This window comes from Vulpes vulpes, chromosome 5, assembly GCF_048418805.1.
Source record: "Vulpes vulpes isolate BD-2025 chromosome 5, VulVul3, whole genome shotgun sequence".
Classification (NCBI taxonomy): domain Eukaryota; kingdom Metazoa; phylum Chordata; class Mammalia; order Carnivora; family Canidae; genus Vulpes; species Vulpes vulpes.
Window position 1 is genome coordinate 68,468,780 of NC_132784.1, and position 21,658 is coordinate 68,490,437.

Below are 21,658 nucleotides of genomic sequence, written 5' to 3' on the forward strand. Positions count from 1 at the left end.
TAACTTTAGCACCTGCTTTGTGGGAGAGAGGACAGGGCTGGAAGAGACTCTGTGTGGCTGTTTCTTATTGGATCCAAAGACAGTAGTTTTAAAAACTCTTTGTAAAAAAAGCTCTGTCCCAAGCCCCCTCCCAGTGCTGCTGCTGTGACTGGTCTTTCAGAAGTTTATTATGACCAAAATATCTCTTTGGATACTGTTCCTAATTTTGGCTTTAGACGTCGAGGTCAGACAGGCCATTTCTGGTCTCATACTTTAAAGACAGTTGCTTTATGTAACTAATTTCTTGGCATGTGCATAGATCTATGAAATTAAATATCTGACACTGAAAACTATTTCATACTCCATTGAGCAAAAGCAGGGCCAAAAAGCACATACTCATTTCTTGGGAAGTTTGAAACATAACATAAATATAGTGGACATTAATGTACTACATACTGTTTTCATTTTATTATTTTCGGGTGTTTTTAATTTTTTTAAAGATTTTATTTCAGAGAGAGTGAGCTCCAGCCTGCACGAGTGGGGGGAGGGGCAGAGGGGAAGCAGACTCCCTGCTGAGCAGGAGCGGATCCCAGGACTCTGGGATCATGACCTGAGCTAAAGTCAGATGCTTGACCAACTGAGCCACCAAGGTGCTCTTTGGGTGTTTTTAATTTATCTGAAACTCTTTTAAGCTAATAATATAATGTTAAAAAAGAAAAAAAAAAAACCCTACCTAGAATTTCCGGAAGGCGCTCATTCCTATTTGAATGAAGGATTTCTGCGCTAGCTTTTTTATTTCATGGATTTGATTCCCGCCCCCCTGCCCCCCGCACTGCTCAGTTTTTAAAATGTAATTGTAATGTTTTTGCTCATGAATAATTCACTAATGTTATATACTTGTTTCTAAAATACATGAAAAATACATTTATAGTACTACATGTGTGCATTCATATTTCAAATCGTCCTAATATAAGAAATTTTTTTGTGTTCAAATATAGAAATGCTAACAACCAAAAATAGTTTGGTTTGCTCTTTAGCAAAAAGATTAAAATATGTGAAGCAAGACTTATACCTACTGCCCGTGAGGAGATAGCACCTTTTGCCTAAAAGACCTGCCTTCCAGGGCACGTGGGTGGCTCAGTGGTTGAGTGTCTGCCTTCAGCTCAGGGTGTGATTCCAGGGTCCTGGGATCAAGTCCTGCATTGGGCTCCCCACAGGGAGCCTGCTTCCCCTCTGTCTATGTCTCTGCCTCTCTCTGTGTGTCTCTCATGAATAAATAAATAAAATCTTAAAAAAAAAAAAAAAAAAGGACATGCCTTCCAAAGAAGAAAGGAGCAGTGGCTTATACAGCTGGAAGTCCAAGACAGAAATGGAGAATGCACTCAGTTACCTTGTGAGGAGATGTCTCTCCTCCTAGGTACAACCGAGAGGAAAGAAAGTTTAAGTCCACATAAAACCTCATACAAGAGGGTTCACAGCAGTGTTCTACATGACAGCTAGAAAGTGGAAGGGACCTAGATGTCCTTCAGCAGGCGAAGGGACGAGCAAATGTTCTCTGTCCACACAGCCATAAACATGAATGGAGCACTGACACACACTGCATCATGGGTAAACCTGGAAAGTGTACTGCTGAGGGAAAAAAGCTAGACAGGTTATTGAACATGATCAAATTTAAGTGCAGACAAGCCAGGTGAGCTGGCAGGTATGTTTATGTTCTCACCGCCCGGCATTGCCTCTGTAGCCAGTGAACTGACCCTAGCCTCCAACAAGATTTTCAAGTTAGGCCTTACACGAAGGCTGTTTGGAATTAGTGACTGCAGCATGTACCCTCCCTAGTTGCTAGGCCAAAGGTAGAAAAACAGGCACATGTTATTAGTTCTTAAACAGACTTTTTTGGAGCAGCTTTAGGTTCACAGCAAAATTGAGGGGAAGGTACAGAGATTGCCCATATGCCCCTTCCAGCCCCCCCAACTGTGCAAATCCCCAGCAGGGTGCCCCACCTGTCACAGTTGTGAATGTACACGGACAGGACATGTTATCACCCACAGTCAATAGTTTACTCTGGGGTGCACTATTAGGTAGTGCACATTCTGTGGGTTGTAGACCATTACGGGGTCATACAGGATAGTTTGATTGCCCTAAAAATCCCTGGGCTCCTCCCATTCATTCTTCCTGGCCCATGGTCGCCCCTGATCTCTTCACTGTCTCCATAGTGTTGCCCTTTCCAGAATGTCATAGAGTTGGAATCCTACAGTATGGAGGCTTACCGTAGGATTATTTCTTTCGGGGGATCCCTGGGTGGCGCAGAGGTTTGGCGCCTGCCTTTGGCCCAGGGCACGATCCTGGAGACCCGGGATCGAATCCCACGTCGGGCTCCCGGTGCATGGAGCCTGTTTCTCCCTCTGCCAATGTCTCTGCCTCTCTCTCTCTCTGTGTGACTATCATAAATAAATGAAAAATTAAAAAAATATATATTAAAAAAAAGGATTATTTCTTTCGCTTAGTAAGGTGCATTTTAGGTTCCTCCATGTCTTTTCTGGCTCGACAGCTCATTTCTCTTCTCCGAATACTACTCCATCGTCTGGATGTCCCACAGCTTCTTCATCCTTCTACCTGCAGAAGGATATCTCAGTTGCCTCCGGGTTTCAGCAATTTTGGATAAAGCTGCTGTTAACATTTGATACAGTGTGTTTTTAACCCAGTCAGTCCACAAATTTAAAAAACTACTACGGTGGTGTTTTGTATTTTGTTTTGCTTTTCTCTTTCTCTCTCTCTCTCTTTCTCTCAATCTTTCTTTCTTTCAGATTTTATTTGAGAGAGAGAGAGAGAGAGAGAGCACAAGCAGGGGGAACAGCAGAGGAAGAGGGATAAACAGATTCCTCACTGAGCAGGGAACCTGACTTGGGGCTTGATCCTAGGACCTTGAGATCATGACCTGAGCCTAAGGCAGACACTTAACCAATTGAGCCACCCCAGCGCCCCTATATTTTGTTTTTCCTCTCCAAATGAAAATCATACTCAGTTTTTTGACAGAACAAGTTCCAGCTGCCATTGGTAGCAGTGGCGTCTCAGTATTCAGCAAAGACTAGTTCGGGAAGACAAGACCAGGCCCAGGGCCTAATGCTGGCCTAATGCCCAGGCACAGGATCCAGCGTTGTCCAAGCCAGATACCTGGGTACACACTGCCTTCCTCTCTCCCCATGTTAACTGACTGCTGGGTACTGCTAACTCTACTTCACAGCGGTATCTTCTGAAATGTCTCTGCTGCATCCTCCTTTGCCTAGGCCACCATGTCTCCTTTGTCTGGAAGGCTGATTCTGGGAGTCAGCTCTGCAACTCCTCCCCTACTTCTCTCTCCACCCTCCTTATCACTTTGTGCCTCATGCACAACGTATGGTCCTACCTCATCCATAGTTCCCTGAACACGTTTTGTCCTGTGCTGCTCCTTTATACATTGTTGACTCCTCTGCCTCAGACCTATGAATCGGCAAGTCTTCCTATGACCAGCTCCCCCAGCTACCCTCATTGTGGCCCAGAGGCCGTTTATAAACAGACACCTGCCATGGAGCTTTTGAGATCAGGCAGGCACAGTGTGTAGGGAGGGCAGGGGACCTCAGAGGAGCTGTGGGAGCATCAGCAGGTACGGGATGAGCAGAGAGCACGGGAACAGGATGAGGTGGAGAGAGTGGGAGAGAGGAGGCCGGGGCTCCCCGATCAGGCAGTGTGTATAGGGGGGTGTCCTGAAACGGGCCTGGGATCAGCAAAGATGAAGACATTGCTGGGGTCTCAGTGACTGGTGAGATAACAGGAAAAAGAATTGGTGACTTCAGGGGAAAGCTGTGTGTCCACAACGGGCTGTGAGCATCATGCTCGTGTCCTGTAGTTTTGACATCTTTAGGAAGAACAAGGAAAGGAAGATTGGCATATTTTTTTAAAATACAAAGAAAATGCATACTTAGAATTGAATTTAAAAGGAATATAAACTGAGAGGCTCATTTCCAGCCCTCTTTCCCAGCCACAGTGAGTATTCTTCATCAGCAGTTTGGTGGGTGTCTGCCTGCATTCTGTCTCACGCGCACCCAGAGAGAGTACAGGTGTGTGTTTGCTCTTACGCAAAGGAAGATCACCTTGAAATACTGCCCTGCACCATATATTTTTGGATTCAGATTATACAATCTTGATTATTTTATCTCTAAATACTCAGTGTGAGCACACATTTTATGTCAGTTGCTTAAAGAAAGTGACAAGAAAAATAAATGATATATATTGAAATTTCTTAACAGTTTATGAATTTTACTTTGATGCTTACAAATACTAGTCAGTGTTTGAAAACCCAGAGCCACTGCATTCACAGTGGCTGTCAGTAAGTCCAGAGACCCTTTGGATAGGTGTGCTGTTTTCTCTGGATGTCCCCACCATCTCCTCCTATGAGTGAGTTATATTAACATATCCATAGATAGCTGTGTATGACCTTCCTTTTTTTTTTTTTTTTTTTAAAGATTTATTTTAGAGAGAGTGAGCAAGAGAAGGGGTAGAGGAATAAGGAGAAGCAGACTCCCATGGAGCCTGACTAAGGGCTCGGTCTCGTGACCCTGAGTTGAGTTCATGACCTGAGCCAAAATCAAGGGTTGGATGCTCAACCAACTGAGCCACCAGGGTGCCCCTATACATGACCTTTCTGAGCTTACTTTTAATCAAGACACTGGGGCTTCAGAACCTAACAATGTGTTCATTCATTTTGGTATATAAACTTCCAGTTTTCTTTTTTTTTTAATTTTTATTTATTTATGATAGTCACACAAAGAGAGAGAGAGAGAGAGAGGCAGAGACACAGGCAGAGAGAGAAGCAGGCTCCATGCACCGGGAGCCCGATGTGAGATTCGATCCCGGGTCTCCAGGATCGTGCCCTGGGCCAAAGGCAGGCGCCAAACCGCTGCGCCACCCAGGGATCCCTATAAACTTCCAGTTTTCTTTTCAAAATTTGGCATGCTTTTAAACCTCAGGCTGAGACACATAGCTTCTACTGACAGGAAGTAATCCAAGCCCATTCAGCAAGTCAGTTTTTCAGGTGTTCTTTCTGTTTGATGAAAGCTAGAGTCTGTTTCTGTCTGTGGCACTCTGTGTCCCTACACGGAGAGGGCATATGTTATCTGCCTTCTGTGAAGCTTTATTCCTGTTTCAACAGGTTAGCAGAATAGTAAAAAGTCAGTAAGAAATGAAATGGAGCCAGTGATAGAAATTATCAAAACCAAAAGCTGTGGAAATGTAACCCGGGGTGATCAGGGGACCAGGGCAGGAGAAGGGAGGGGTCAGAACCTTATGGGGTGGGGCAAGGCACCACGCCTGCTTTCCACCCAGAGTCCTTCTGCTAGAACCACTGGGACAATTGTGTTCGTCACTTTGGGAGCTGAGTGTCGCATCAGAGCCATGGGACTTAATTTAAAATTGGCCCGAGTGTGGATTTTAATCAATAGTGCCTGGTTTGTATGGTCTGAACCTGTTACCCAGATCTGAGCCTCTTGTCCAGAAATGATAATTATCAACCATTTCAAGCACTATGTGAAACTGAGTTCTTAAAACTGATTTTAATGGTTAAGTATTGCTTTTCTTGTTCTAAGTCCTAGGAATATCAAACAGAAACACAAATCTGCTCTGTTCAGACTTATGTTTTATTAAAATGAGAATATTCCAGTGATTGTTGTATCTATTCAGTTTCAAAAAGTACTTCAAACTTTGATTACAGTAAATAGAATGTCACTAGTAGTATGTTTGGCTTACCATGTTTCTTAAACATTTTTTTTCTAAAGAAGAGAAAGTATAGTTGTGCTGGCTCTTCAGTGCCGACCTGGTTGGTCCCTCATTGCACATATTTGGGGCTGGTTCCACTGCATTCAGTTTTCTCTGCAGCAAGAATACAAACACAGTGCACATGTGAACATGCCTTGGAATCTTAAACTTTGGAATTTCCTGTCGAATGTTTATCTGAATTCATAAGTTTAAATTTGTTTTTTTCTTTTTAACTTGAATTCTTTTGTCCAAAGAGAACAGTTTTTCTTTAAGGAATAAGCATAATTTTCAAGTTTTAGAAATTCATTTTCTATCATAGCCAAAGCAGTGTATCAGAATGGTTTGGGCTGTTGAATTTATTGAAGAAATACTTCTATTTAACCAAAATGATGGGAAGTAAATATACTCTCTTCATAGATGAACAAAGATAGCTTGGGCTTTATGAAAAATGTAAGGGACTTTAGACTCAGACTTGCTTTGATGATGGAAGAGTTACAAGAAAAGTGAACCGATGAGGGGTGGAGTGAGGGGCTTGTAGCTGAGTGCAGATGGGGCAAGGCAGTGATCCATCCATTGCCAGGAACCCCTTGCCATGATCCAGGAGGCTGTGCGGTAATGGGATCCTCCTAACTGGGAGACATGAGAGTGATCGACTCCTCCCAGCTTGGGGGTGTGGGACTGACCAAGCTCTCCTCCTAGTTAGGGGAGGACACAGGAGTGACCTGGGAGACTTTGCAGTGGCCAGCTCCTTGCAGCTGGAGCTTACTGGAATTTTGGAGCATCATCTTATTCCTTCCAAGTTCTTGATGTCCACTTGTTATGTTTTGAATAGTTTTTCTTTTAAAGCCAATGAGATTTGTTTATAATAGAAAGTAAGACTTTTAAAAATAAAACACTAATACCCAACCCTCCTGGACCTACAGTCCGGGACCCTACCAGGGTGTCTATGTTGTGGCCCTTTGCTCTTCTCATGGCTCCCCTTTCTTCCTCCACCACCTGAAATCCCACAGCCCATTTTCACCACAGCCTGGTCACCCCCTCACTGCATTTATTTCATTGTCCTTGGCGGGCAGAATGCTGCTCCGTCCATGCTGTGCCTTCCCCTGTGGCTAGTGGCCTGGACCCCTCTCCCATAGGGCAGCTCTCCTCCTCCCCAGTACTCCTCACCCATCTTTAGGCTCCATGCAGAGCTGTTTGCATTTCACTTCCGGTGAGGCTGGGAGAAATCAGAGGAGGACTCCCATAAATACCCTCCACACGTCTCCCGATTGGTCTGGGTCTGTGCCCCACTCTGGATAGCCTTTCCTCTTCCAGTGGATGAGCTGTGTGCCCTCAGCACAGGCCGCCCGCTGTGCCGCCCCAGGGCTCTGCTCTCAGCTGCTCCAAGTGGTCAGTCGGTCAGTCCCCTCTGCCCTGGGTTCTCCCCACCAGTGTGCAGGCATCTGGCTCAGCATAGAGGGTGTTTCTCCATCCTGGATGTTCCTCTTTCTCTTCTCCTTGTGCACGGCTTGTTGCTCCTCCTCCCATGCTCTCCTGGGCAGCCAGGCCTCCAGCATCATTGCTGCTCCAGAACTGCTATGCCCATGGCCCCCCTCTCAGTGATCAGTCAGCTGACTTGTCTGCCAGCATCAGCTGACCCGGGTGACTGTCCTCCTGGGAGCATTTGACTCCTGAGATGGTCCCTTCCTGCTTTCCTCCTGCTTGCTGACCACTCCCACTTTGTTCCTCATTCCCCAACTGTTCGGTGTCGAATAGGCACACGCTTGAACCTCACCTCTTCTTATCTGCAGCACTCAGTGCCTTGTGATTTTCTTGAAATGAGATTGCTCTTCCACCTCTGCCGACATTTCCAAGAAGTCTGGGCTGGGAGCCGCGCTCCCCACTTGATTACTGCCTCTGACTATCCTATAATATCCCACACGGAGCACATCCCAGACTGAACTGTTAGAATTCCCTTCCAGACATGCTCTGCCCAGAGTCCCTCCTTTCTCAGAAAATGCTGACTCTGTCCTTTAGTTGCTCCTGACAGAACCCTTAGAGTCGTCCTGGGCCTTGCTCTCTCAGATCTGTTAGCTGGCGCTACTGTAAAACCTGTCGGGAACCTGCCCACCTCCTACGGCCCAGCCTGCCTGCATCATGGCAGCTCCTGACTGGTCTCTTGACTCCTGCCCCCCTCTCCCTTACAGGGGATCCTTTAAAAGTGATGAAGGGCACAGCAAGTGGTATGTTGGTTACATGTGTTCATTCTGAGCACTCTCTCTTGGTCTCAGGCTCTCTAACATGGATCTTGATTCAGACCCTCGTGTCTCCTGGGTCATGACAGTTCTCCAGCTGTGGGTTCTGAGCTGGCTTCTCACCTGTTCCTCCAGCTCCGCTGTAAGCACTGCTCCCAGGGGCTTCTGTTGACTCAGCAAACCCTTCTGAGCATGCCCTTTGTGTCAGGCACCTCCAAGTCCATAGATGGATGACTCCTTGAGCCTTGGGGATAAAATCCAGACTCCTCACTGTAATGTGCCGGGGCCTTCAGTCCTGCCTCTGGCCACGTCCAGCTACTGTCACCCCTTCCTGCATACTGCCCAGGCCATAGCCCACCAGTGCCCTTCTCCTCTACCAGGTGCCTTCATGCTTTTGTGCACCTACCAGATCACTGTTTCCTCTTCTGAATTCAGCTGCAGCACCCTCTCCTTCCTCAGACCTTAGGAGCAGCATGTCTGCCTCCCATTATAGATGATCTCTGCCCTGGCCCCATGGTAGCCTGAGTCTTTCTCCCTTGGAGCACTGACCACACTGGGGTTTCTGCTAGCTGATTTGTGGGTCCTGCGGCAGCTCCCTGATCTGAGGAGGGGCCAGGCTCGCCTGTCTGGTGTTCAGCTGGAGTGGGTGTGCAACTGTCTCTGGAGTGAACTGAGACTTCCAGTCAGGATGGCAGCATAAACTCACGCTTTGACATAGCTCGTCTCCAAACAGCAGTCCAGAGGTAAAATTTAAGTAGAGAAATAAATAAACCAAAATAGCCAGGCCCCCACAAGAGAAAAATACCCTTCAGTATAGAAACAGAATAGAAACACAGTGTGGTAAGTGTGAGTTGGCTAGGTTCCCTGGCCTGCCATGCTCCAAGCGCCAAGCCTGCGGGAGCAGTAGGAAACTTGGCTCCTGCAAGGTGGGGTAACAGGGACTAACGTGTCCAGAGGAATTAGAACTAAAATCAGACTCACTGTTTGGAGCTGGATTTAGATGAAGCTTCCCTACATAAGGTCACTGTCCCTGGCACACTGGGGCTTTATAGGAAGTTGTGGGCCTCAGGAGGATGGGGAGCCATGCCTGGGCTGGGCTATACTGTCCCCCGGTGACTCACCCTGGATCCGCACCATCCATAAAGAACAGGCAGCAGGAACCCTCAGTCACCATGTAAAAACCTAGTTCTGGCCTGAGACCCTGGGAGGCTTGGAGGGGCAGTTGTTGGACACTAGGCAGGGAGGGAAGTGCCAGCAAGAGATCCTCCCCAGACTGAGCTGGAACCCAGGTTCTACAGCACCCAGGGTCAGCACCTTCCCCAAGTATGCATTTAGTCCATCTGCAGTCTGGCAAAACTGTCAAAGCAAGTCTGTTTAAATGCTTAAAAAGAGAAATTAGCATCCCTGAAGAGAAACAAGAAATTATAAAACAGAAGTGAAACAAGGGAAGGAGGGCACAACAGAAAATAATCTAGAATCTAGTAATTGAGGAAGGTATCAGCTAGCATGATAAAATTCAGAGACCGAACTAGGAAATTGACCCAGATTGCTGCACCGGGGGTGAAGTGATCAAATAAAAATCTGTGGCTCTGGACCAGCAAGCCGGCAGCCAGCCCCCTGGGATTTGCCCGCCATATGAGTGTTTGTGGATCTCACCTTGGCTAGTTTGGGTCAGGTTCTCTTTCACCTGCATCACAAACAGTATTTTCTGATACAAGATCTCGATGATTAGATGCAAATCTCTCAATGTTAGGCATTGAGTGACCTGATGGTCAGCTTGCTAGTTATTTACCAGAGGAGATGAAAACCAGAGTATTTGGTCCCATTACTTGGGTACATAGGAAAGGGGTCTCTGCAGTTCAAGAAAGAGCAGGACCCTGCTGGGAGAATGGGGCTCCCTGCCCCACGGCTTCCCTGCCACAGGCCCTCTTCCCAGCGTTTCCTGCTGGGTTTCTGAGATGTCCCAGCACCAGACAGGACCTTTGTCAGGTTTGAGGACACGTTTGGATTATTCTTATTTTGTTTTCCTATAATTTCTTTGCGTTTGCAGCTCTGCCTTGGCAATACACCGGAGTTGTCTGTGTTCTGTAGCAGGAGCAGCCTTGTCTGCAGAGAGCTCTGTGTGTGTGTGTGTGTGTGTGTGTGTGTGTGTGTGTGTGTGTGTGGACTTGGGGGCCGGAAGACATGGGAGTGTCAGGGAATCGTGGTGAAATATATCTAAAATAAATTTCACATTGTAACCAGTTAATTGAATAGTTGGATGATTTCAGTGAAGGCCCCCTTGCTCCCTCACTTGGTCTCCCTCAGTGACAGTGGCCCCATAGGGCTGTCCTGCTCATTCCCAGACCACACTCAGCTATGAGATGCTCCCTCGTTGCCAGCCAATTGCTTCGTTGTTCTCAACAATGATCTGGGGTATAAATGTCTCTACAAACTAAACCAGTCAAATTCTGGCTTGTTCCTAGGAATTGTACCTGAAGTTAGTATTTGGTGTGTGTTCTGATCCTGAGAGGGCTTCTTCTGCAGCCTTCACCTCCTCTTCTTTCCTACACATGTGCCAGCCTGCCCTCTAGGCTGGCTCTCTGCCCACTTGCCTTTCAGGAGTACCTCTGCTCTCCAGAGCACCTGCGTTTAAGCTTGGCCTGTGAAGTCCGTTTCCTTTGGGAAGAGATTAGGAGCCATCTCTTTTGCTTCCTCCCTCCCCCAAATCTCTAAACCAGGCCTAGGGACAGCTGCAGGCTTGTCTGAGTGACACCCCTGCTCCAGAAGCTGAGCACTTGGTGAAGGGTGGGCAGTAGCCCAGGGTCCTTTCCAGCCTTGAAACCACCATCTCTGAGACCAGGGTCAAAAATGAACAGGACCCAGGCTTCTCAGGCTGCCCCTTCCAGCCAGGGTTCCAACCTCTGTTTCCTGAGTGGGGCTGAGCAGAACCAGGGAGCCCAGCATGTGGCCTTTGTACCAGACAGGCAGCTAGGGCACAATGAAAAATGCTGAGGTCCCCTGAAAGCCCTTGAACTTGGGGGCCGGATGACATGGGAGCCCTGTGATCTTGTTCCTGGGTGTGTGTGTGTGTGTGTGTGAGAGAGAGAGAGAGAGAGAGAGAGAGAGAGTCCCATGCTCTTCTTCCTGTGGTGGTATGTGTGTGTGAGGGAGCCTCATGTTCTTGTTCCTGGAGGGCAGGTGAGGGGATATCATTCTCTTGTTCGTGGGGCATGTGAAGGAGCCTCATGCTCTTGGCTACAGCCTCTGGAGGGGAATCTCCACCTTCCTGAGCTGGGAGGAAGTTGTTGGGAGCTCAATTTGGGTTTACATATTGCAGACTCGTCTTTCTTACTGAATCTTTGTAGATTGTTTTGGGAATAGATGTTTCTTCATTTGTTTTGTGCCATTGAATGGTTTTGGAGACTTTGAATAGTTGTTTTTATGTATAATTCTTCCCAGGTTTCCTGGGGAGTAGGTCTGTAAGGTTTCTCATGCTGTGAGGCTGGAAGCTGATCACTCACAGATGTGGGTTCTTGAAGAAGAAGCAAGTTTAGAAGGGAAATTAGATAAAATGGCCATTAGCTTATGATACCCATGAAAACGCCCACAGTCTCTCTAAATTACCCACCTCCCCACCGCCTTCCATTTGTCGCCCTAAAATAACCGCATCCAAGAGAAAATATTTCAGTTTTACTCATCTGTTTTGATTATAACAGTACTGCCTGGTTCTTTTCATTTGCTGTGGATGAGTACAGGTGACCCTTGAACAGCTCAGGTGAGGGATGCCCACCTGCCCACAATCGAAAATCTGAGTAACTTATTGGTAACATGAACAGTCATTTAACACTTACATTCTATGTCATATATGTTGTGTACTGTATTCTAAGAGTGAAGTACGTTAGAGGAAAATCTGAAGAAGACTGTAAGGAAAATAAATTGATGGCACTGAGCTGCATTGACACCAAAGTGTGTTGTCCATTTACGAGATGACTTGTCAGTGCCTACATCAGCAATATCTTTTGTGACATGAAGCACTGCAGATGTTATAGTATTACTAACACCAGACCCCAGAAATGAGAAGGTGGTATGAAAGGTTCATATTTACTTACAGGTGTAATGGTCATACGTTCACACTGAGGAGGCCCCAGTGCAGTTGCTTTAGGGTGGCCTGGTGTCTTCAGTACAGTTGCTTCATCATAGCCCAGCCTATACACTGACAAATTCTTTTTGTTGTTGTTGTTAAGGATTTTATTTAGAGCAGCCCAGGTGGCTCAGTGGTTTAGCACTGCCTTCAGCCCAGGGCCTGATCCTGGAGACCCGAGATCAAGTCCCACATCAGGCTCCCTGCATGGAGCCTGCTTCTCCCTCTGCCTGTGTCTCTGTCTCTCGCTCTCTTTCTGTGTGTGTGTGTGTGTGTGTGTGTGTGTGTGTGTGTGTGTGTCTCCGTCACATCTTCCTCTGCTAACTCTTCTGGGGTGTCTGTGAGCCCTTGAATTTCTCCAAGATACACCTCTCAAAACCCTTCATCCCCAGGGTTTTTTTTTTTTTTGCCATATCTACCATCTCTTTCATGATTTCCCTCATTGGCTGTGTTGTAAGTCCCGTGAGATCATGCGCAACATTTGGACAATTGTCTCCAGGAATTTATTGTTCTGGGTGTGATGGCTTTCACAGCATTTTCTATCACATCAGCGGCATCTTCAGTGATGTGACCCTTCCAGATTTCCCAGGTGTTCTCTCTGTTGTGGTTTGCTTTCATAGCACTGACCATCCTTTTTCATGAAGTATCGTGTGTCATGAGCCTTGCAGGTCCTCATGTCCCCTGATCCACAGCCTGCATTAGAGACATTGTGCTCCAGGGCACATGGACCACTTTGACACATTCAGTATCGAGCTCACGGGGTTCTGGGTGGCCAGGATATCATCCAATATCAGAAGAACATTAAAAGGCAGTCCTTTATTGTCAGGGTACTTCCTGAATTGAGGGATAAAGTGTCAATGGAACTAATCCAGAAAAAAGGTTCTGCTCATTCAGGCCTTCTTGTTATACATCCAAAGGACAGACTGCTGGTGCTTGTCTCTTCCCATCAAGCCCTGGGGCTTAGCTTCATAGATACGGCTGGCCTGATCATAAACCCAACTGCCCCCACACAACTACTAGCTAGTTCACCCCTTCCTGCCTTAGGTCTTGGCACTCACTTTTCTTCCTCACGAATAAATGTCCCCCCCAAAAATTTGTTGCATTTCCCCCCCAAAAATCTGCTTGAAAAACCTGTGCAGGCAGATGTCCTGTCCTCAGTGATACTCTTTTCTCTTCTCGGTTGAAGTATATTTGGTGCAGTGTTATGTTGGTTCCAGCATCCCGGTGATTCTCTCAGTGGTGTCTAGGGGATTGTCTGCTTCCTGTTGGTGACAGAAGCTGCTTCTCCTGTTACCTCAACATGTTTTAAAGCCAAACTTCTTTCTAAAATTACCAAACCATCTTTCGCTGGCATTGAAATTCTCCAGCTTTAGATCTGTCACTCTCCTTTGGCTTTAAGATGTCATGTAATGACTTCCCCTTTTTTTAATATTCATACTGGAGTCAGTAGGTATACCTTTCTATAGCCATCCTGCATCCACATAAAGGCTGCATCTTCAACACGAGATGAAAGGTAATTCACAAGAAGTGCAAGGTTTTTGTGTCTGCCAGTATAGCTGCAATGACAACTTCATGAATTTCCTTTCTTTTTGTATCATGGTCCTCACCTGGATTCATTTGTTTTGAGATCGTGGGCAGGTGCAGCTGCAGACCTCACTCTACGGTCCATGACAAACAGTTCACCTTGTTCTTGGAATGCCTTGACTTTTTTCTGCTTCTTGGGAATGCTCCCAGCAGCCTAGTGAGTGGCACTTCGTAAGGGTCCCAAGGTGTTATTCAGGGTTTACAGTGTTGCAGTAAACACAACAAAAAATATGTAAGAACTGCAAGAAATCACTTTTTACTGTGATACATGGTTTACTGGAGAATTGAACATGGTTTACTGGAAAACACCACAGCGTTTTTAGTGGATTCTTGCCACATTTGAGTACACCACAATAGCAAAAGGAGGTGGCACAAAATTGTCACAGTAGTACAGCATGTACCACAGGTAATTTTATGCAGTATAATTTAATACTGCATCTTCACATTTGTTTACATTTCTATTGGCTGCAAATGGCACCATGTATGGGTCTGTGTTTGCATGTATATATTTTGATAAATTTTAAATTTTTATATTAGATTTGTATGTTTTATGGCAGCAAATGATAAAATAGGCTAGTACCTATATATATTTTGTGCATTCATGACATGCCTTTTTTCTTACTTTTTTTGACATTCCTAGACTACTCCATTCATCTGCCAGTTTTTTCAAAATGTTGCAAATCTCCAGGAAATTTTCCAGTGTATTTATTGAAAAAATCCAGATAGAACTGGACCTGCACAATTCAAGCCTGTATTGTTCGTGGGTCAGCTCTGTTTCGGCTCTGTGTCATGGCTCAATAGGCTTCTGTGGGCCAGCCTGTGAAGTCCAGTTGCAGGAATGCTGTACATTCTGTGGTCAAGTTCCTTTTGAGTTGCATAGGGTTAATTTATGAATGAACTTTAAGTAGCCACTTATTTGTAAATTGATTTTTAGAATTGCTTAAGTCAACCACTTTCTGTATTTTGAATTTCAGATTAAGTGAATCTTTATCTCCTTCTTTGTCCTTTAAGAAGAAAACTCTTAAAATACTGACATTCATTGGCAGAAGGTGTTACTTATTTCAGAGGAGTTTTGCTTGTTGAAAAACTGACCAGAATGTGTGTCCCCTTCTTCGGACCCTGCCCATGTGTCATGTCCCAGCGCAGTGTCCAGTATTGCGGGAGAGCGACCACACAGCAGGGTGGGGGGGCCCTGGCATCACAGTGTCACTTCCTCTGGAATGTTCTTTGACTACAGAAAGAAATCTTCAGCTGTCCCTTTCCTCAAGAGGCCTACCAACATTTGTGAAAAGTCCATTTTATATGGTTGATTTTGGGCAAGTTATTTGGGCTAACCAGCTTTTGGGTGCTATCAGCCTCTTGCCAGGGCTGCTCTAAGCCCTGTGGTCCTCACAGGCAGGAGCTGGCTTAGGCAGGAGGCTGGGGGTGGGCGGGGGCCTTCTTGGTCTGGTGTTCCCTGCTCAGCAGAGATTCTGAGTTGCATATTTGCAAGGCCCCTGAAAATGTGTCTGTCCCCTTGGATGTCAGGCCCCTTGCTTGGAAAAACACCTGGGGCTCAGGTGGGTCGTGAGGAGGGGGTCTGTGTGAGGGGCTCTGGAGTGGTGGTTGAATGTGGTGGCAGGGCCATCTGTGTGGTCTGGGGAGGACCGTGGAGGCTAAAGACCCCCCTGTCTCCCTCTGTTTATATTGTACACACCCCCCCCCCTCCAGGAGTTTGCAGCACTGACTAAGGAGCTGAACGTCTGCAGGGAGCAGCTCCTGGAGAGAGAGGAAGAGATCGCAGAACTGAAGGCAGAAAGAAACAACACCAGGGTGAGTGAGTAGGTGCCTCCTCATGCTGGAACACTGGGGGTCGTCCAAGGAGCACTGTTGCTGTTTTTAAACTCAGGGTGCCATCCGCTCCATCTGCTTTTAGACACCTTGTTGACATTTCCTGTGGAGTCAACCCTGACTAAGGAGCTTAGCGTTCTCACACCTTGTCTGATTCCTGCCGGGAATTAATGCTATTTTAACTCATTCAAGGAGGGTGGCTCTCTAATGTTACACTGAGTTGAAGGGATTCAAACCTGGTCTACCATGCGATTAAAACGTTTTGCCCCAAATTGAGGTATGAAATTTAAGCGCTCTTTGAACGTGGTTTTGCCTTGGCCTGTCTCGCCAGCTGCTGCTTGAACACTTGGAGTGCCTCGTGTCCAGGCACGAGAGGTCTCTGCGGATGACAGTGGTGAAGCGACAGGCGCAATCCCCAGCGGGTGTGTCCAGCGAAGTGGAGGTGCTCAAAGCTCTGAAGTCCTTGTTTGAGCACCACAAAGCCCTGGATGAAAAGGTGCCTTCAGACACAGCAGTTCTGGGTGTGCACATGTGATGTGTTAGCAGGCATGCACCATGTGTTTATGTGACTATGGTTCACTTTTAGCTTCTCGAGTTCCTGTAAACATTTTTTCTGCAAGAAGACACACTTCTATATGGTTAAAAAGGAGTAAATGGTGTAAATGTCTTAAGATTTATTATATTCTGTATATTGATTTGCCTTAAGGATTGGGTAATGTAACTTACTTAGGGGAAGACTTTTCTGAATTAAAATTTAAAGCTGTTAAGTTTTTTAAAAAAGATTTTATTTATTTGAGAGAGTGAGCGAGCAAGTATGTGGGGAGGGAGAGCAGAGGGAGAGGGAGAAACAGACTGCGCACTGAACAGGGAGCCCGGAGCAGGGCTCAATCCCAGGACTCTGGGATCATGACCTGAGCCAAAGACAGATGCTTCACCGACTGAGCCACCCAGGTGCCTCAACAAGCCAGTTTTCTTGACATTAACAGCAGTGAGAGACGTTGAAGCCATTCTGTCATGTTACCTTACACTAATGGGACCCGAGGGTGACTGTACATTAAGAAGCAACTAAACAAACACTCAACCCCTGTGTCTCCAGGTGAGGGAGCGGCTCCGAGTTGCACTGGAAAGGTGTAGTTTGTTAGAAGAAGAACTGGGAGCCACTCACAAAGAGGTAAGCTCTGTAAATCACCAGAGGATTTCATTTGAGGGGTTCTGATTTTTATCCCTTGTTTTTGTAAAGAGTATGAAGCCTACAGTGCCAGCCATCAGGCGTCACTGGTCTTTCTGACCAGTGAGCCACCCTCCAGGTCACTCCAATGACCAACGCACTGGGGTCTTACTGCCAGGTCACACAGTCCTTTATGTTCCCATCATCCAGTTGATAGCACTGATCTAGCTGTTGACCTAGTTGTATTCAGGCTGGACGGCATCGGCGTGTATACTTCCCTGTCTTGTGTTTACAGTTTATAGTTGCGTCTTTCTGAGAGACATTTCTCTTTATCTCCTCACCCTCATATACCATTCTTTGGTTTTAGCTAATGATTCTCAAAGAACAAAATAATCAGAAAAAAACACTAACAGATGGAGTGCTTGACGTAAACCACGAGCAAGAAAATACACCGAGCACGAATGGAAAGGCAAGTCCTTAGGCTTTCCCTCTGCCCTTTCCTGATGTCTCCCACCCATGGATGTGGGGGCACTCACAGAACCATTGGCAGAGCTGTGGGGAAGGTGCCGTGGTGGCTGCACACTCCTGAAAGTGGTGGGAGCCGACAGCTGGCATAGATCATGGGACTTGACTCCTTCCCGGAAGTGCTTTCTGTTCCCTAGCTCACCAAACAAGGCTATTTAAGGATTTTTCCCCCACCAGAGATCTTCTGACGGTTCTCTAAGCCATGAGGAAGACCTTGCCAAAGTCATCGAGCTCCAGGAAATCATTGATAAGCAGTCAAAGGAGCAGAGCCAGATGAAGGAGCGCCTGGTCGCCCTCTCCAGTCATGTGGCAGAGCTGGAGGAGGACCTGGACACTGCCAGGAAGGACCTCATCAAGTCTGAGGAAGTGAACACGAAACTGCAGCGGGATGTTCGTGAAGTGAGTGACAGTAGATGTCATCGCACTGTCACCAAGCTGAGTGTGGCATATTTGGCATGACCATTGCCCACTGTGTCCTTTCTCTCCCACGTAGTTTGAACCTTTGGATTTTTATATAAGTAGTGACGAGACAGAACCATGCTCCAAGCCTGTGATGGGCTGCCTCCCTGATGGGTGGTAGGATCCCCTCTCCCCGGGGGTGCCCTGCATAGCCCCATCACAGGCGCTGGTGTGTGCACGCCCCCCTCTGCAGGGTATGTTCTTCGTCACGCTCATGTTTCGTTCTGGTGCACACGTAAGCAGGTAAATGTCGCTGTCTTTTGTGCTGCTCGTTCACGTACAGTGATGTGGGCCTCTCCTGTCGGCACCACTAAGGGAGCATCACCAACTGACTTCTAGTTTTCTGACCTCCTGCTCCCAGGAGGGTTATGTGCTGTTAAACCCCAGTGGTCAGGCACATAGTGAGAGTGGAACTTGCTCACACTTGGGTCATCAGGGTCGGTCATGCTGTAAAAACATGTAGATGTATACTCATTTCTGACAAATGTTTCTGCGTGTGCAGTGATTTATGAGAATCTAATCATGTTTACAAACACAAGGGCAGGATACTTTGTCTGGCGCCCCCTCCTGTCACTCACTGTACACTGTCCTTTGTAGACAGTCTCCCGTCTCTCGCCCGCCTGCCACCCCCCCACCCCACTCCCCTCCACCGCCCCAGGAAGAGACTCTTTCTTTGAGTGTAGATGTATAGGTTTACTTTCTGTGGAGTAGCATAGCGTGGCTAATTTCATCTAAGAGTTTAAAATAAAAACATTTGCAGGAATTAATCTATTTAGTTATATCATTTTTTGGCAAGGGTTGGAGATTCTGTAGCAGAGTTTAATATGCAGAGAATTTTGAAATTCTTTTTTAAAAAACTCATCATTTTTAATATTAAGACTTTGCTGACATAAGTTCCTTAGTAAACAGGGAGGAATGTAAGAAGAATCTTTAGGGCAGGGGACAGGCAGGACAGAGCAGAGTTCTGGGCCCACTTTAGTGTTAGATACCATGTAATATAATTTTGCTACAGAATTAGGCTTCAGAAGGTTCCAATTATATGAAACTTTGGATTTTGTTTCCATTTGTTAATAGTATTGCTTTAATTTTGTGGTGATTGGATGAGATTCCATCCAGCTTTTTCCCAAGGAGATAAGAGTTGTGTCTCACTGTTAGGTCTATCGAGAGGTGACCCCCTGCTCTATAGAAAGCATGCCCGTATTAGGGGCCAACGGAGGTTATGCCTTCATTGCCCACACCTTTAATTCCTAGCATTCTTGCAGTGTTGGGATGTTTTATTCCTTGTTTCTTTGTAACATCTTGTAGGAAAGAGTAAGCTTGCTAAACTGAGTGGCCAGTCATAGTATTAAGACAGGTGAGTCTTTGTTGGTCACGTAGGGGAATACTTAGGATATTTGAGGTAAGTATATTTTCATTCATATTGGAGACAGTTGGCATCTCTCTCAATTTTGAGGACACTAATTTTATATTTGATGTGAAAATTAGGATTTAGTCCAATTTTTGTGTCTGGAGTATATTAATGTGTCATACGTTAATAATTTGCCTTTCTTCCCTCTGCAATCACCTGATGTAGGCCATGGCCCAGAAGGAAGATATGGAAGAGAGAATCACTACTCTTGAGAAACGCTACCTCGCGGCACAGCGCGAAGCCACCTCTGTGCATGACCTTAACGATAAACTTGAAAATGAGATTGCAAATAAAGACTCTATGCATCGACAGGTAGTGGCTTTAGTTGAACTTCATTTGGCTTTTTTTTTTTTTAAAGATTTATTTATTTATGATAGAGAGGCAGAGACACAGGAGGAGGGAGAAGCAGGCTCCATGCCGGGAGCCCAACGTGGGACTCAATCCCGAGACTCCAGGTTCGCGCCCTGGGCCAAAGGCAGGCGCTAAACCACTGAACCACCCAGGGATCCCTTCATTTGGCTTTTATTAGCTACTAATGAAATTTAAAGGCCTTTTCCCTGAGACTTTCATGTTAGAAATCAAGTCTCAAATGTAAAGTTTTTATGGTCTTAGAAAATGATGTTCAGGAATGTGAGTTACTTCAACTTGCAAGTTTTAATTATTTGAGGTTTTATGTAACCACTTGATTCTTTCTTCTGTTTTGTTTTCATTGTACACTAATCTGTTGCCTGTTGGGATTTTTAACAAAGGAGGAGGGAGTGGCCAGGAATGTGAAGGCGGTTGGCTACTTTGTTGGTACCTGAGATGAGGGTGAATGGCAGGTGCAGAACCACAGTCTGTCCTGTGGATGGGAGCCTCCTGTGGTCTGGGAAGCCACGTTAGCTTCTCTGCCTAGGTAGTCTCAGGTCATCCAGAGTTAAATAGGAAAACCAAATCCAGCCTCTTGGAAACAAAGCAAGTTTGGTATGTTGTAAAGTGTATTAGGCCCAAGATAATAATAAAAAGTAAAAATCTAGGAAAATTAATAATTACGTTGTGGAATGCTATTTAAGAGCATTAAGAAGAAGAAGAAGAAGAAAAAAAAAAAAGAGCATTAAGATGTTCCAAATAATGACCGTAAAAGGCAGATCACAAAATACCGCGTATAGGGTGATGTATTTTCTGAGGGTTTTAAGGTGTAACATGTGGTGTGTGCACATGGAGGTAGGTGCACACAGAACATCCACATGTAAACAGATGTTAACCTCTTGAAAACTTCAACTGATACACGACTTTAGAATTTCTTTTAAAAAAATCGGTCTTGGGCAACCCCCGTGGCGCAGCGGTTTAGCGCCGCCTGCAGCCTGGGATGTGATCCTGGAGACCAGGGGTCGAGTCCCACGTCAGGCTCCCTGCATAGAGCCTGCTTCTCCCTCTGCCTGTGTCTCTGCCTCTCTCTGTGTCTCTATGAATAAATAAATAAAATCTTTAAAAAAAAATCTGTCTTAATTTTCTTCATTCAAAAAAATTTTTTATAGAGTGAGAAGTTGTTTTTAAAGAATAATTACACATTTACAGAAATAAGTTGACTAGCATTTCATTAAGTGTACTCTCAGAAGGTCTGTATTTCAGAGGAAGTGTGAGCTCTATTGTGACACCAATGCCCATGGACTATGAGGGTAGTTCCCTCACTCAAACAAGGAGTCTGATTGTTTTTCAGGCATTAGGACTGAACCCTTCTTTCCTTAACTTGTCAAGAAGAATGAGTGAGCTTCTACAGACTATGGTTTTCTTTAATGCATAGGAACTTTTTTCTTTCTAAAGACTTCTTAGAAGATATTTAAGAAGAGCAGTACTTTGGCAAGAGGTGTTTGGTACATTGAAATCAAGCCCAAGAAAGTGGGTGTATATTCCTTACAGAAAGAAAAATTTTACTCTCAAGCAGCTACCAAAACAGTTGGCTTCTATCAGAACTAATTTAGTAGATCTCTGCATTTAGATTTTGTTTCATTTTATTAAAAATAGAAACAGAAGATTTGTTAAATTTTGTTGCTATGCCTTCTTTTTCTAGACTGAGGATAAAAATCGCCAGTTACAGGAACGCCTGGAGTTGGCAGAGCAAAAGCTGCAGCAGACTTTGAGGAAGGCAGAGACACTCCCCGAGGTGGAAGCAGAGCTGGCCCAGAGAGTGGCGGCACTCTCCAAGGTTGTGCCTGGCTTTCATTCTGGGTTGGGTGGCAGGACCTTGTGGTGGTGGTGGTGGTGGTTGGGTTCATGTGCCTTATTTATCATGGTTCTTAGTGTCAATGTGTCTAAATCTGTGATAGAGATCAGATCTGGTTTTAGTGCTGTTTTGTCTGAGATTGGAATGCTTTTTAAGTGTCAGGAATCATCCCCTTTTTTGTTATCCCTGAATTAATTCCCTTCCAGTTTTGTCAGATGTGTACTGTCTGTTTCCAGTGTGCTTGATCTCAGATTCATTACTTCAAAGAGTTATTTTTCTTTTTAAGATTTTATTTATTTATTCATGAGAGACACAGAGAGAGAGAAAGAGGCAGAGACACAGGCAGAGGGAGTAGCAG

General features: G+C 45.7%; 1 protein-coding gene across 17 annotated transcripts in view; it reads left to right on the forward strand.

Annotated features, from left to right (window-relative positions):
* PPFIA1 (PTPRF interacting protein alpha 1) overlaps nucleotides 1-21,658 on the forward strand; it is an 85,579-nt gene that overhangs the window by 21,161 nt on the left and 42,760 nt on the right. For all 17 annotated transcript variants that reach the window (XR_012001677.1, XR_012001678.1, XM_072758670.1 and 14 more), the window contains exons 3-9: nucleotides 15,418-15,519; nucleotides 15,869-16,033; nucleotides 16,634-16,708; nucleotides 17,073-17,174; nucleotides 17,408-17,629; nucleotides 19,263-19,409; nucleotides 21,148-21,282. Coding sequence is in view for 15 of the 17 variants with exons in the window: in XM_072758670.1 (XP_072614771.1) it covers nucleotides 15,418-15,519; nucleotides 15,869-16,033; nucleotides 16,634-16,708; nucleotides 17,073-17,174; nucleotides 17,408-17,629; nucleotides 19,263-19,409; nucleotides 21,148-21,282 (948 nt within the window). In the remaining 2 variants the exon portion in view is untranslated. The remainder of the gene's footprint in view (nucleotides 1-15,417; nucleotides 15,520-15,868; nucleotides 16,034-16,633; nucleotides 16,709-17,072; nucleotides 17,175-17,407; nucleotides 17,630-19,262; nucleotides 19,410-21,147; nucleotides 21,283-21,658) is intronic.